At 32.8% G+C, this 16706-nt stretch overlaps 1 protein-coding gene across 11 annotated transcripts in view; it reads right to left on the bottom strand.

The window, feature by feature from the left end:
- Positions 1 to 16706, bottom strand: part of CSNK1G3 (casein kinase 1 gamma 3) — a 102128-nt gene that overhangs the window by 22105 nt on the left and 63317 nt on the right. For 2 of the 11 annotated variants that reach the window (XM_019728019.3, XM_019728026.3), the window contains exons 7-11: positions 7114 to 7199; positions 6909 to 6993; positions 4706 to 4854; positions 3563 to 3658; positions 176 to 271 (exon numbers count right to left, since the gene is read on the bottom strand). In XM_019728019.3, the coding sequence (XP_019583578.1) occupies positions 176 to 271; positions 3563 to 3658; positions 4706 to 4854; positions 6909 to 6993; positions 7114 to 7199 (512 nt within the window). The remainder of the gene's footprint in view (positions 1 to 175; positions 272 to 3562; positions 3659 to 4705; positions 4855 to 6908; positions 6994 to 7113; positions 7200 to 16706) is intronic. The other 9 variants (XM_019728025.3, XM_088796689.1, XM_019728024.3 and 6 more) reach the window with 5 other exon arrangements.

Raw genomic sequence — 16706 nt, 5'->3', positions numbered from 1 at the left:
TGGTCTTTCTAGACCATGTTAATTTTGCTTTTTTGGTTAAATACAAAGGAATAGAATTATGGAGAGTTCAGCAACAAGTTTTTTATTAGGATATGAAATCATGCCATGAGCTCCAAAAAAAGGGTTAGTTGTATAAATTTGGGAAATAATCACTCATGCAAAAATCAGAAAATACCTGTACCGAGCCACCATGTCTGTCTGCTGCAAGGTGAGCTCTCAAATGGTGGGGATTTGCCTGCTGGGAGTCCCAAGCTGCCCTGTGGTCTGCCGACTGCCATTTATTTAATGCATGTGGCATGCATGGAAGAAGAAAAACCCAATATGTTAAACATCTCATTCTTATAATATAGAAAACAAATGTATAAAAGGAAATTTAAAATATCCTTACTATTCTGAATCATAGATGCAATAATTTTTGTATACTGAATGTGGTGAGTTTTTAGTTAAATTGTTACAAGCATGTAATGAACAACCATAAAAATAAAATATAAACATAGAATTTTAGAAGTGAAAGGACTTTAGATATCATAAATTCCACCCTGTAACTTTATCAATGAAGTTAACAAAGAACTAGGGAGGTAAAAATGACATGCCCAAGGAAACACTCCAAATAAACGAGTGAGCTAAAAAGCCATCTACTACCTATATTTTCTTACAGTAGAGGTCCCCATTGGTTTTCTTATGAGGAACAACTTCTAGCAAGGTAAAAAAAAAAAAAAGAAAAGAAAAAAGAAAAAAAAAAGGTACTTAAGTAGTATCCTAGACAACTTTTCTCTCTTGGTTAGTACCGTTTCTAATTGTGAGGCTAATAGAAAATAGTCAAGTTCTTTAAAAAGTGAGAAGTGTTATATAAAATATTATGAGGATATCACAATTTTTTTAAAGTAACAATCTTACAAGTATGAATCTTTGCTTCCCTGATCTCTTTTTATCTGGTTCAAATTAAGGAACCCATTTCCCTGGAATAGGCTGATAATTCTTGATGCTTTTAGATAACTTGACAAATTTGCATGGCAATAACCACACACTAATAATCTACTAGCAGAATTAGAAGTAGTTGCTTGCTTAATAGGGGTCAATTTCTATGTGTCAGGAAAATGTGGTCAGCACTAATAAAAAGAAGGGGAAGGAATACAGTATTTAAGTTTCTATGACATGTTCGGTTCTGCATTAGCTGCTTTATATGTTATCTCATTTTGAGATATATAGTATGATCTTCATTTTACTGATGAAGACACTGAGATTTTAAACACTTCCGTAAGATCACAGAGGTAGCAAGGAGTATAGCAGAGGTTCAAACTCAGAGCCTACTGCTCCTCCAATAACACTCCTTAACTTCTTAGCACAAATACGTATGTTCTAAAGTCGTTAGTCCTCTTTCATTCTAGGATAACAGGCAACATTTGGGGGTCACGGACCTCTTGAAGAAGACAGTAGAATCTATGCAACCTCTCCTTAGAATAAACGTTACACACACCCAACACTCTCTATAAAATATCAGGATCCCCTGAACTCTAACCACTGACTCTAGGTTAAAAATTGTTTATCTGGGGACATAACAAAGGTTTTAGTCATTTAAAGAATTAATTTTTGTTCTTTTGTGATTGTGAACTATGGGTTTCTCATACAACTTAAAACTCTTTACTGTTTCACAGATATTTAAGAATTTTTTTCTAGATATCCCACTTTTCTATCATGATAACAGTCTGCATATCCAGGTTTCAAATTCAAAATATAAGCTATCTTAAAAGATTTCCTGAAAAAGAAAATTGACTCCCTGCATTTATTGCAACAAGGACTACACAAATAAAATATGGTTCCTACCCTCAGTGAGCTCACAATCTAGCTAGCAAGGCATGTCTAAAACATTTAGAAAGTTAAACTCTAAAATATTTAAATTGTAATTTAATTCAACAAAAAAGAAGTTCCACTTATTACAATACCTAAGAGCTCAAGTGGAGATCTTCACAGAACATGAATTATTGATCTCCTTCCAAAGCACTTTTGAGAAATTAACTCTGATTTACGAGTATAAACGACTACTGAGCCATTTCTTTCTATACACACCATCTTAGCAGGGTACTCAAGCTATCAACTTGTTGTAATTTATAACTGAAGTAATCATATATGAGACCCTATATTGTCCCAATTTTTCTAAGGCACAATTCTAAAATTAATCTTTTAAATTGGCTGTAATTTAAAGCGTAATACTGTTAAACAAAAATGTAAAATTTTATTCTGCAATGATTTTTAGTAAGTTGTGTTCTTTCCTTTGATTTTCAACTCTTATTTAACCCTCACTTGAACTCTGATAGGATGAAAGACGTAAAAGTAGAAAAGGATAATGCACTATCCTTCTCTAAAAAGGGTTATAATAGAAAATTCTAAAGACAATTTAACTCAGGGTAATGACAAAAATTTTTATGTCAAAGATGGCCTCGATAAAAGCTTCTTTTCACAAAACAAAGTGAAAACACTGCTCAAAAATTTCAACAGCCTTCAGTACCTTGCCCAAGAAATACAAACTCTTCACTATCCATCAGTCTTCTACCCATCTCTTCCCTCCCTGCAAACTGAACTGCTTGCTATTCCTCAAATTCTACATTTTAAACTTCTGATTCATATTATATACTGTCCACTCTCCACAAAATATCCTTATTCCTTCATCTGCCTTTAAAAACTTCACTCATGATTCTTCAGGCTCATCTCAAAAACCAGCCCCTTCATAAAATCTTTATAGAGTTCCCATATCTTCCAATGACCTTCCAAGGGACTATATTAACATCCTTCATGCGATACAGCTTATTCCGCTTTGTAATGTAGTTGTTTGTGAATTTACTGTAATAATCATGACAACAGTAACACCAGCTATGAGATTTGAGATTTACTGAAGGCTTACTATATGCTAGGAATTAACATGCATTACTTATATTATATAGATGAGAAAACTGAGGCTTTGAGAGATTGAGTGATTTGCCCAGGGTCAAACCAAATGCAGGTATGAAGGATTCCAGGGACTGACTGAGCTCTTAGCCACTCATTACAAAACCATTTTTTATAGGTTATAATTGTTTTTTTTAGATCTGCATTTCTTCAACATGTAAAATAGTAGCTTTCAAATACCAGAAACTCAAGTAAATAATTTATTGAACTAAACTATAGTTAGAAAAATCAACTGCTATTACAATTCATTCCAACAAGGTATTCAAATACTTCTATCTAATAGAATGTCAAATATTGCTCAAAGCTTATACTAATTTATACCACTAAATCACGAATTTATAATTAAACTAATAGTGACATTAGGGGAAATATGTATTTTCAATTCTTAGTGTGTGTATATAATGTTTTTTATCTATTGGAGAAAAATGTGTATTTTAATCCTTCAATATGTATATACATGTGTATGTATAGACACACACACACACACACACACACACACACACACACACACACATAAAACTGTCATCTAAGCATGGTAAAACACCAAATATATTTATACACTGCTAGAGGGTAATACAGAAGCAAATTAAGACATTTCATATCTAAAAGGGCAGCAAACCTGGTTTTTGGATTGTTGCATCTTATCTCTGTGTTGATGTGCTTCTCTGTTTGATGACAGAGCAGGATCTTGCTGAACTGCCCCCACTGGCGTAGGCTACAATACAATAACAATTAGCATCAATACATTCTATTTCAGAAGTTCTTTAAAAATCACTTAGCTGCTTTAAAAACTCAAAAGACACTGAAATAAAATAAGGCATTAAGAAAAGACATACTTCTCACAATATGTTAAAGCTAACAAGTTAAAGCAAAGAGAACATAGCTATTAACTGTTTTCAAAATATTTAAATGCTTTAATCAAGCACAAAAGACCTTCATGCTGACATTACTTTTAGGTTGCCTTTTCATATTAAAAAAACGAAACTGTATTTGTGTATTTCTTTCATTTCCAAAGCTAATTTATAAACAGGATAAATTATTTTAAGAAATTTAAGGAAACAATTTTTTAAATAAGCTAATAAAATTGCTTGTTGTCAATATTTTGACCTAGAAGAGGCGTACAAAACTTTTTATTTTCAAATACAATTCAAAGTTTATTCAGATTTTCATTATAGATGCCATATATATTCAGATGACTGATCTTTTAGGAGTCATCTCTTCAAAGAAAGAATTCAATGGCATATCCCTTTAAGTGATGAGCACCAATCCTACAGTTATAATAAAGACAATTTTTTTAAAGTTATAAAAACTTAAGTATAGTTTTAAAAACCTTAACATGCTCCAAGTAAGTACAATCTATTCCAACAGATAACTTAAAACTGCTAGAATAATTAAAACTTGCATTTTTTAATTACAAATGTTTTGAAAGATGGCTGAAGTAAACAAAAAACAAAACTAACTGATCTTTTAAAGTAACCACTAGACGATTATACCAAAAAAAAGTAGATATGACACTAAGAATTATATCAGGAATGAAAAGTTCACAATAACTTATCACTCTAAAAATCAGAGAGCCCAAATTTAGGGTTTTTACAAAATTCAAAGAATAATATTAGTACTGTTATGTGAAATATCCCTAAAAAAGGAAATAAAATGAAACCTTTTAAAAAAGTATTTGTTCTCAACTCTTTTCAGTTGAAGGATCTTACTGTGGAAAAGAAGCACTATAAACAATCTTTTCTTATATAAGAAGAGTACTTACCAACTGTTTACCAATCCAATCATATTCATAATCAAACATATATCCTTTTCGATCAAACAAGTCAGTAAAAAGCTTTCTCAGGTAGTCATAGTCTGGTTTTTCAAAAAAATCTAGCCTTCTTACATAACGAAGATATGTTGCCATTTCTTCTAGAAAGGAAATAAAAATTATTCTGATTATACTTTTCTACATACTCCTTAATAAAAAAAATTTTAAGTCTAAATGCACACAGTATTATAAAACATAAAAGTAACAAAATTCTATTGCTATTTAAAATTTTGTAAGTTTAATTACAATGAAATAAGAGAAAAGAATGGAAGAAAAAATAGGGACAAAAGAGAAATGAAAGGTTTAATTTAACCCACATTTTTGCTTCACTTCATTAAGAAAAGCTAAAATTTTCAATTTACAAATTTTTTTAAATAAAAACCTTGGTGAGTATTAGAGATTCAATTAACAAATTAATGCATGATTATTCAATCACACACTCAGCTCATAAATTTTAAAAATTATGTAAAATATTGGTGGGAACTGATTTATATATGAAAGCATTTGCACTAGCTTGCTAGCTTCCTTTAGAATCAGTGACATACACTAACTAACCAATAGAGGATTCAAATTCCTAACGTTGGCTATGAGCAGTATTCCAACCAACTGACCTAGCAAAATAAAGTTAAAACAGATCTCAGAAATATAACACAGGAGCACAGTTTAATTCTTCTTTTATTTCTGGTCATATAATTAACAATCATTTGTTAATATATAAATTTCGCCTGCCATTATAATTCTCAAGTGTAAAATACACACACACACACACACACACACACACACACACACACACATATTTTAAAGATCATACTTTCCAGAATGAAAAAACCATAAAAATAAACAGGCAAAATGGTGAGCGATTAGCAAAGCAGTGTTTCACCACAAGGGCACAAAAGGTCACTGTAGTAAGAGAGGGTAGGTTACACCTAACTGCTTTTCTGATCCAACTAACGCATAGTAGCCAGTAAGAAAAGGAGCACACACCACCCAAAGGTTAATGAAAGTGGCAACCAGTGACCTTCCGCACATGTTGACTGCTACTGTTCCACTTTCTAGATAATCATCGGGTTCATTTACTTTGGAATCCCCATTTTTCATGAAGAAATTTATACAGACTTCTTAATAACATGTAGCCAATCTGCATACCCCTAAAACAGCTAGCACTATCAACCAATATATTTTTTCAATCTTCTAGTTCTAAATTAAGAAAGAAAAATATAATTAAGCTTGCTGCCAGTGAATAACATAGCAAACTTGAGAAAGAGCTACCCGGTATTATATTACTGATATTATTACAAAAATAGCGCTAGCATTGCACAGGAGAACCTGTGAATATCAAAGTGAGATATGAATTCGGTCTTCTATCTTCAAGTGTGATCTCTTTTTACTTAATGTGATTGCACAAATCACAGCAGATATTTTAATACAGTAGCCACACAGTATTCTTATTCCTTTTATCTCCAAGAAAGGAAAACTATTTTCATAAACCGCCCCCCAATATAAAATTAGCTTAAAAGTAGTAAGGGTAATAAGATTTTATTGTACTTTGAAAAAAACTAGACTAAATACATTGCACACCCCCTTTGAGCTTGACATTAAGACTCAAATGAGTAAGATTTTACACTAAAACTTTATAGTTGGTATTTCTTAGCAAATATATTAACTTACTAAAAGTATGTCATTGAAGAAAATGTTACTTTAGCTGGTACCGTGTTTCCCCGAAAATAAGACCTAGCCAGACCATCAGCTCTAATGCGTCCTTTGGAGCAAAAATTAATATAAGACCGAGTAATATAATATAATATAATATAATATAATACAATACCAGGTCTTATATAAGACCGGGTCTTATATTAATTTTTGCTCCAAAAGACGCATTAGAGCTGATGGTCTGGCTAGGTCTTATTTTCGGAAACACGGTATTTGGTCAACACATTATTAAACGATGGAATTTTCTTCTATTAATACATTTTACAAAGCAAATACACAAATGCCCCTGTAGTCAATGCATTAAATGCTGACATCTTTTAAATCATACTTTGAGCTCATTTTTTTAAGCATGAAGAAAGGTATTTACAGACTTAAGCAATGAATGCTAACAGTTCTGGTTTTCTGTGTGTATAAGCACATGTATCAATGAGGCATTATGCATTACCTGGAAAATTTTCACATAACACTTCTATTGGTGTAGCTCGTTTTGTATCTCCAATTTTCTGATACCTCTCTTTTAATGTGTCAGCCTAAAACAGAAAGAAAAACATCTTGCGAAGGTGGTAATTTTAAAATTAAATTCTTGGAAGAGAGGATCTGAATCTATTAACAATTTATGAAATTCAATAAGGAAATACCAAAACAATTACCTTTAAACCTTGCCAAGGAAGACTGCCTCTCAAAAAATACATGAACATATGACCTAAGGCTTCTAAGTCATCTCTTCTGCTTTGTTCTGAAATATAAGAGGAACATCAACTTCACTTTCCTCTCCCAGTTAAGAATGCAAGAATAGAGAACTAACTCTGTTGTTGTTATCAATTAATTCCCAAAAGTTCAGTATAGAAGTATAAAACACAGATCTAGTATTTATACACGACAAAACTATGTGTAGTTAAAACAATAATGCTTTTATATTAAAAAAACAATAATGCTTTTATATTAAAATTATCATACATCTTTAAAATATGCCATTATCGTTTTTTCAGATGCTATTGGGGATTTATTTCTCTCCTTAGATATCTATTCACAGAAATATAAAGCAAAGGAGAAATGGTTCCTGGGTTAAAGATTCAGAATGTTAACACATTAAATGTTCTGGAAAAAACTAGTTTTGCCTAAAATGTTACCCCTAAGTGTTATGTGCTAAAAATGTTTAACTTCATTTAACCCTGTATCCCCTAAACTTAAATGAGCACAAAATTTCCAACCCACATACACTTCATAATTTTAAACAAATCAGTATTTTATATATATTTTTTAAAATACTCACTTTTGACAGATCCCAACATTTATAACCCCTCCAAAACATGCCACTAGAACAAATTGTTATTTTCAAGTTGCTATTGTTGTTTTAGTAACACAATGCTGTACAGCACATAACTGAGTGACAATCACAGACTCAGACGCGGAAGTATTTATAAATATTTGCTGAGTGAATTTTTTTCAACTTTTTGTCACTGAAGTTAAATGCTTAAGATTTTTTAGTATTTTAAAATAATTCAAAAAAAAATTCAAAAATGCTCACAAAAGGAAAAATACTCTAATAAAAGGATGTTCACGTGCAAGATGTTTTATATAAATGAATAATCACCATACTATCTAAGCAGTACTACACACTTTCAAAAAATGCTTTCAAAACAGCAAACTTTTCAAATCATGGATCTAAACTATGGTGAAAGGTTCAGAAAATTTTTAATTTTTCCTATGTAATCTCATAACATTCTATGATTGTCTTCTGCAAAACTTGCTACAGCTTAAAAATTTTTTGTGTGTTATTATTTAATCAGTATCTATCCTCCCACCGACAGCAAGTAACAGGAGGGCAGAGGTCTCTGTGGCTCGTTATCCTAATGGCACCGCAGAGCAGGCACCCAGCACACACTATTTAAGTACATAAATATTTGAAAATATGGAATATCAGATATATGTCCCTTTTCTGCAAGCACAGGAAAATATCTACAAGAATATGTATTAAATCATTAGTAATCAGGCATGTGAGACTGGAGGACATTTCCATTCTCATTTCATGTACTCAAAAAATGTAATATAATGGGAAATTTTTTTCTTATATTTGGTATTATAACTATGTAAGCATACACTATCAAAATAGTAAACTTTCAAAGTAAGTAAAATAGACTTAAATTTCTTTTTAAAGTCATTAATGAAAGTGGGATGTGAATAACATTTTGAAAAATCAGTAATGCCTTTTGTAAGTAAAATTACACTTTATTACATCCTGGGAATATTAAGAATGAAATGTCATGCAAATAAAAAAATATATTTTCTGAAGTGCTGCTAAGAATCAGAATCACCTCTGAAACCAGTTTTAAACACCTCAAATGAGCAGGCCAAATGCTGGAGATTGATTCCTTGGGTATCATGTGGGGGAGAAGACTATACATTTTTAAAAGTTTAGTAGATAATTCTGAAGTAATAAGCACTAAAAAATAAACTTCTTTCATTGAAGTATAATTTACATATAATAAAATACACCCATTAGAAGAGTACAGCTTGATGAACTTTGACAACACACACACCTAAGTACACACACCACAACAAAAAAGTATTTCCAATACTCCAAAAGGTTCCCTTATGCCCCCTTGCTCGTTATATTTCCCCTCCTCCACTGGCCTCAAACAACCACTTACCTGCTTTCAGTCGCTCTATATTAAATTTGATTTTTTATAAAGTTTCACACGAATGGGACCATACACATGGACTTGCATCTGTATTCTTTTTGCTCAGCATGTTTTCAAGATTCATCTATGTTGTTGTATGCATTGATCTTATTGCTGAGTAGTATATAACACAATGTATTTATTATCCTATTGAAGGACCTCTGAGTAACTTCCAGTTTGAGGCTATTGTACATACAGCTGTTATGAACATTCTTGTACAGGTCTTTGTGTAAACACATGTTTTCATTTCTCGCGGGTAAATATCTAGGAGTGGATTACTGTGTCATATGGAAAGTGTAGGTTTATTATTTTTTTTCCAAGTCGTTGTTGTCCTTTCAATCTTAGTTGCGGAGGGTGCTGTTCAGCTTCAAGTTGTCCTTTCAGTCTTATTTGTGGAGGGTGCAGCTCAGCTCCAGGTCCAGTTGCCGTTGCTAGTTGAAGGGAGCGCAGCCCACCATCCCTTGTGGGAGTGGAGGAATCGAACTGGCAACCTTGTGGTTGAGAGGATGCGCTCCAATCAACTGAGCCATCCAGGAGCTCAGCGGCAGCTCAGCTCAAGGTGCTGTGTTCAATCTTAGTTGCAGGGGGCGCTGCCCACCATCCCTTGTGGGACTCGAGGAATCGAACTGGCAACCTTGTGGTTGAGAGCCCACTGGCCCATGTGGGAATCGAACCAGCAGCCTTCGGAGATAGGAGCACGGAGATCCAACCGCCTGAGCCACCAGGCCGGCCTCAGGTTTAACTTTTCAAGAAACTTCATATAAGTTATAAGTCGTTCTTATAAGAACAACCCCTGTTCTACAAAAAGGTTGTATGTACCATTTTATATTTCCACCAGCAAGGTATGAGAGTTCCAGTTGCTCCAGAGCTTGTTCAACATTTAGTGTAGTCAGTCTGTTAAATTTTAGCCATGCTAGTGGCTGTGAAGTGTAATTTAATTTGAATATTTCACTGGTGACTAATGTGTTTGAACATCATTCCATGTGTTACTACTGGACATTGATACATCTTTTCATGAAGTGTCAGTTCAAATATTTTACCCACTTTTTAAGATGTATTCTTTGTCACATTATAAAGTTGTAATTGTTTGTATATTCTAGATACAAGTGATTTTCAGATATAAATTTTGCAAATACTTTCTCCCATACTGTAGCCTGCTTTTTGTTGTCTTTACAGTATCTTTCAAAGAAGAGAAGTCTACATTTTGATGAAGCCAAATTTATCAGGGTTTCTTCTTTTATTGTAAATGCTTTTATGTCTATCTAGAAAATCTTTGACTACCTTAAGATCACGAACACTTTTCTCCAAGAACTTTTATGATTCATTTGAAGTTAATTATTTTATTTTTTTTTTTGCTTTTGGTGTGGGGTAAGGGTTTAAGGTTCATTTTTTGCAACATTAATAGCTAGTTATTTTCACAGTTTCTTTTCACAATTATCCTTTCCCACCTTAAATTACTTTTGTACCATTCCCAAAAATTAATCGAGCATCTATGTTTGGATCTATTTCAGGTCTCTGTGTTCTGACTCATATATCTATGTCTATGCCAATACCACCCAAAATAAGTAGAAGGAAAAATAATGATACATGAAGAAACCAATGACAAGAAAATAAATAATCAATAGAGAAAACCATCAAAATAAACTGGTCATTTGAAAAGTTCAATAAAAGTAATCCTCTCACTAGACTAAAAGAAAACACACACACACAAATGACCAACATCAGGACAACAAGGGGGCCAAAAGATAGATCCTACAGACATTAAAAGGATGATAAAGAACTAACATTATGCCAATAAATTCAACTTAGGTGAAATGAGAACATACCTTGAAAGTTACAAATTACCAAAACTGCCTCAAGAAGACAATGTGAATAGCTCTATACCAATTAAAGAAACTTAATTTATAATTTAAAATCTTCCCAAAATATAACCCAAGGCCCTGACGGCGTCACTGTTGTATTCTATTAAACACGTTGCGTACGAGAATCTTCACGAGGGATTTAAACCCCGCCGTACGCAACGTTTTAAGCACCTAAGGAACAATACCAATTCTACACAAACTCTTTCAGAAAGTAGAAGTAACGGGAACCCTTCTCAACTCATGGGATTACCCTGTTACCAAAACCAGACAAAAGCATTACAAGCAGAAAAGTACAGGATTTATGTATTCCTCATCAACAGATTCAAAATGCTGAAAAACATAATACACCATGACTAAGTAAGATTTACCCTATGAATTTAAAGTTGGTTTAACTTTCAAAAATCAATCTATGTAATTCACCATATTAACAGAATAAAAGATATGAATCAGATGATCATCTCAACAGACACAGAAAAAGCAGCTGACAAAACCTAACATGTACTTATAATAAAAACTCTCATCAAATAAGGAATAGAAGGAAACTTCTTCATTCTGACAAAGGACTTCTATGAAACACCTACAACTAACATAATTCTTACATTGCGGAAAGGCACCCCTAAGCTCAGGAACAAAAGAAGGATGTTCACCCTTACATTTTCTTTTCAGTGTTGTACTAGAAGTTCCTATCAGTATAAAAAGAGCAAAAAAAAACTTAAAATGTATTCAGAAATGGAAATGAACAAGAGAAACTATTTTTCTTTGTAGACAATATGATTGTATTGTACAAAATCCTAAGTAACCTACAAAAAAAAAAATCTATTAGAATTAGTGAGTTCTAGCAAGATTATAGGATACAAAGTCAATATATAAAAATCAATTGTATTTCCATACGAGCAATACCATTAATAACAGTATCAAAATACATGAAACATGGAGGCATCAATGTATCAATACATACTTGCAAGACCCTTTTTATTACAGCACATAGTTTAAAAGACTAAATGATGTGTAAAGACTGAGCACTACAGTAGGGTTCTTTGTCAAGGAAAGAACTCAGTATAAAAGGCAATTCCCCTCTGAATTCAATCCCAGGGGGGCTTTAGTTACACAGTGCCAACAAGCCCTAATCATAAAGTGATCTTGCCTACATGGTTGTCTCAGATAAAAGTATTAGTCTCATAACCTACACAGCCATAAATATAAGCTAATAAAATAAACCTACTGCAATACAGTCTGAAATATTCCTTACCCTCAAAATTCATTTATTTGTGTCTTTCACCAACTGACAAATCTGGAAGTAAATTTCACCACGTAATAGGTAAAGGAAGTCGTAAGGAATGCTTTCTCTTTGAAGCACAGGTCTTTAACAGTTCTCTTACATGAAAAATAAATCCCCAAAGGTAACATGGCCCTTACTAAGCCCTATTCACATCTTTTTAAGCACTTAACTACAAAGGCTTGTTTGAAAATGGATGCTTTCCTCAAAGCCAAGAATCCTTATAGGGACCTTGGCTATGAGTAACTAAGAAATTAGAAAGTGACAATTTGCATTAAAACAGGTATCATTAAAGATTCATTTAAATAGGTTCTTCAATAAATTTAAGAGCTATGTAGAGTAGATTAAAATTTTGCCACAACCAACACACTTTAAGAGCACAGTATGGGTCAGTGCTTCAGACATACATATGATCTTTTAAAATTACAGCTATACTCAAAGTAGTATCAGTAATCCCAAATTATTACGAAACTAAGGCTCTCAAGATTAAATGACTAGCCCAAAACTATGTACCTAAAAAAGGCAAGGCAGAATTTCAAACCACGTGTCTATACTTTTCTTATTTCAGAAAGCAAGGTAGAACCAATCAATTAATCAAATGTTCGTTGCACACCTTCAGCAATGCTTTTCTATTTGAAAATTCTACTCTTCTATCTCAACATTATTTTTCACTTTTTAAACTTTCACTTTTTATCCCTCACTTGTCTAGCACCATTTCCATTTCAACTGAATTTTAATTTTCAGCAACAGAAAAATATTCCCTTTTTCATTAACACAAATTTACTTCTGTCAAAACAAATGTATCAAATGCCTCGCTTAGAAGCAGGAAACTTTCTAATACACCCATGTATATCTGCAAAAATAAACTTAATCCTGCATTCTCCTGCAAAAATGAAAACAATGAGGCCAAAATACGTGTTAGTTAAACTAAATACAGGCCTCACAAGAGAGTTCCAGCACAACAAAAATTTTCCCCGATGACAGTTTAAAATCATTCTTTATATATATATATATATATATATATGTATATGTATATATGTATGTATATATATATATATATATATATATATATAAACAAAAAATAAACCAAAGATTACTACAAGCAAGTAAAAGTCTCACTTTATAGTTCCTTCTGAAAATGTTAAAAGTTTTTTTTTTGCTTGACACCTCCTCCCAAAAAATATGTTCTTCTTCAGCATTCATTGAGCTCATTTGTATTTTTCAAAATTATATAAATAACATGGATTTTTCAAAAATGAGAACATAAATCTAAAAAGGAAAAGAAAAAGGACAACTATGCAAGACAATCTGCAGCAACAACTCACTAATCGAGATACCTAATCTAGCAATATCAAGAACTCAAAAAAAAAAAAAAAAAAAAAAGTCTGAGCAATGGAACCCAGTATATGGATTCATATGGATTCATTTGATTCCTAAAGAATTCCTCTCTTGAAATCTAGTTGTCTCAATTTATATATAATTCCAGTAAGTTTGGCTATCAGGTTAGAGGACGCAAATGGAAAGAAGAGAAAAGGAAAGTGCTGCCTGCAGTAGGTGTACTACACATAATAGCAAAAAGTAAGTGAAAATATAGTTGAGCCAAAAATAAAATCTATTAAAAAGTACACTACTTCAAGACTTAATACTATAAAGCAACAATAATCAAGAGAGAGTATGGTATTCGCAAAAGAATAGACAAATAGACCGATGAACAGGATAGCCTAGAAATAGATCTACATAAATTCACTCAATTGATCTTTGACAAAGGAGCAAAGGCAATACAATGGAGCCAATATAAGTCTTTTCAACAAATAGTTCTGGAACAACTGGATATGTACATACACACAAAAAATGAATCGAGACACAGACCTTACACCCTTCACAAAAATTGACAAAATGCATCACAGACCTAAATGTTAAACACAAAATTATAAAATCCCTAGAAAATAACATAGGAAAGAATCTGGATGATCTTGGGTTTGGCAATGACTATTTAGATGTAATACCATAGGCACGATCCATGAAAGAAATAATTGAAGAGCTGGACCTTCACTAAAATTAAAAACTTCTACTCTGCAAGACACCATCAAGAGAATAAAAAGATAAGCCACTCACTGGGAGAAAACATATGCAGAAGACACAGCTCGTAAAGAACTATTATCCAAAATATAGAAAGAACTCTTAAAATGTAAAAATAAAACAAAAATCTGATTAAAACTGTTAAAGACCTTAACAGACATCTCACGAGAAGACATACAGATGACAAATAATTATATAAAAAGATGTCCTACATCATGTCATCGAAAAATGCAAGTGAAACTCATACAACTCAACAACAACAACAAAAAACAAAGTATCCAATTAAAAAATGGGCAGACGACCTGAACAGACATTTCTCCAAATACATGCAAATGGCCAATAGACATATGAAAAAATATTCAACATCACTAATCATCAGAAAAATGCAAATAAAAACCACAATCAGATATCAACTCACACCAGTTAGAATGGTTATTATCAACAAGACAAATAATAACAAGTGTTGGAGAGGCTGCGGAGAAAAAGGAACCCTCATACACTGATGATGGGAAGGTAAATTGGTACAGCCACTATGGAAGACAGTGTGGAGATGTCTCAAAAAATTAAGAATAGAATTACCATTTGACCCAGTAATCCCTCTCCTAGGTATCTACCCCAAAAATCTGAAAACACTTATCCGTAAATATATACATGCTCCAATGTTCATTGCAGCTTTATTTATGGTGTCCAAGACATGGGAACAACCAAAATATCCTTCGATATATGATTGGATAAAGAAGTTGTGGTATATATACACAATGGGAATACTACCGTGTTTCCCCAAATATAAGACCTAGCCGGACAATCAGCTCTAATGCATCTTTTGAAGCAAACATTAATATAAGACCCGGTATACTATATTGTTTTATATTTTATTATATTATATTACAAATTATATTAAAGACCCAGTCGGTCTTATATTATAGTAAAGTAAGACCAGGTCTTATATTAATTTTTGCTCCAAAAGACACATTAGAGCTGACTGTCCGGCTAGGTCTTATTTTCCAGGAAACACGATATTCTGCCATAAGAAAAGATGAAATAGTACCATTTGGGACAACATGGATGGATCTTGAGATTATTATGCTGAGAGAAATAATTCAAACAGAAAAAGTCGAGAATCATATGATTTAATTGATATGGGGCATATAAAACTGAAAACAACTAAAGAACAAGACAAACAAATGAAGAAACAAAGACTCATAAATACAGACAATAGTTTACTGGTTACTAGAGGATAAAGGGGGGAGGCGGGCAGCAAATGAGAGTAAAGGAGATCCAATATATGGTGATGGAAAGAGAACTGACTCTGGGTGGTGAACACACAATGTGATATATAGATGGTGTATTTCAGAATTGTAAAACTGAAATACATGTAACTTTACTAACAATTGTCACCCCAATAAACTTTGCAAAAATATAAAACAAAAAAAAGCCCAGTGGCTTCCTCATTAAAAACTGCAAGTTAAAACAATGAGATAACACTACACAACTATTCGAATGGTGGAAATTCAAAACACTAACACCACCAAATGCTGGCAAGAGTGTGGAGCAATAGGAACTCTCATTCATTGGTGGTGATAATACAAAACTGTCCAGGCAGCCACTTTGAAAGACAGTTGGGGGGTTTTCTTTCAAAACTAAACATACTCTTAGCATACAGTCCAGCACTAAGACCCTTGATATTTACCCAAAAGACCTGAAAACACATATCCACACAAAAAAACCCACACACACGTTTATAGCAGCCATTGTCATAAATGCCAAAACTTGGAAGCAATGAAGACATCCTTCATTAGGTGAACAGATAAATAACCAACCTCCAGACAATGGTACCTCCAGACAACGGAATATTACTCAGCGCTAAAAAGCAATGAATTATCAAGCCATGAAAAAAACATGAAGGAAACTAAGCCAGTATGAAAGGCTATCTACTGTATGTTTCCAACTATTTGGCATCTAGAAAAGAAAAAACCATGGAAACAGTAAAAAGACAAGTGGTTAGCAGGGGATGGAGGGAGACAGGATGATTAGATCGATGCTTAGGGAAGTGAAACTATTGTGTGTGATACTATAATGGTGATTGACATTATTATAAACTTGTACAAACCCATAACATGTACACCAACAGTGAAACCTGAAGTAAACTATGAAATATACGTGACGATGTGTCAATATAGGCATATCAATTATAACAAATGTACCCCACTTATGAGGAATGTGGACAACAGGTACATAATGTACCCCCCCCACAGTGCATGTGTGGGGACAGAGAGTAAGGAAAATCTCTGTATCTTCTGCCTAATTTCACTGTGAATCTAAAACTACCCTAAAAAATAATGTCT

Source organism: Rhinolophus sinicus, chromosome 3, assembly GCF_057876585.1.
Source record: "Rhinolophus sinicus isolate RSI-liver-muscle chromosome 3, RSI-T2T, whole genome shotgun sequence".
Classification (NCBI taxonomy): domain Eukaryota; kingdom Metazoa; phylum Chordata; class Mammalia; order Chiroptera; family Rhinolophidae; genus Rhinolophus; species Rhinolophus sinicus.
The sequence above is the reverse complement of the archived record's forward strand: the minus strand, read 5'-3'. Positions and strand labels throughout refer to the sequence as shown.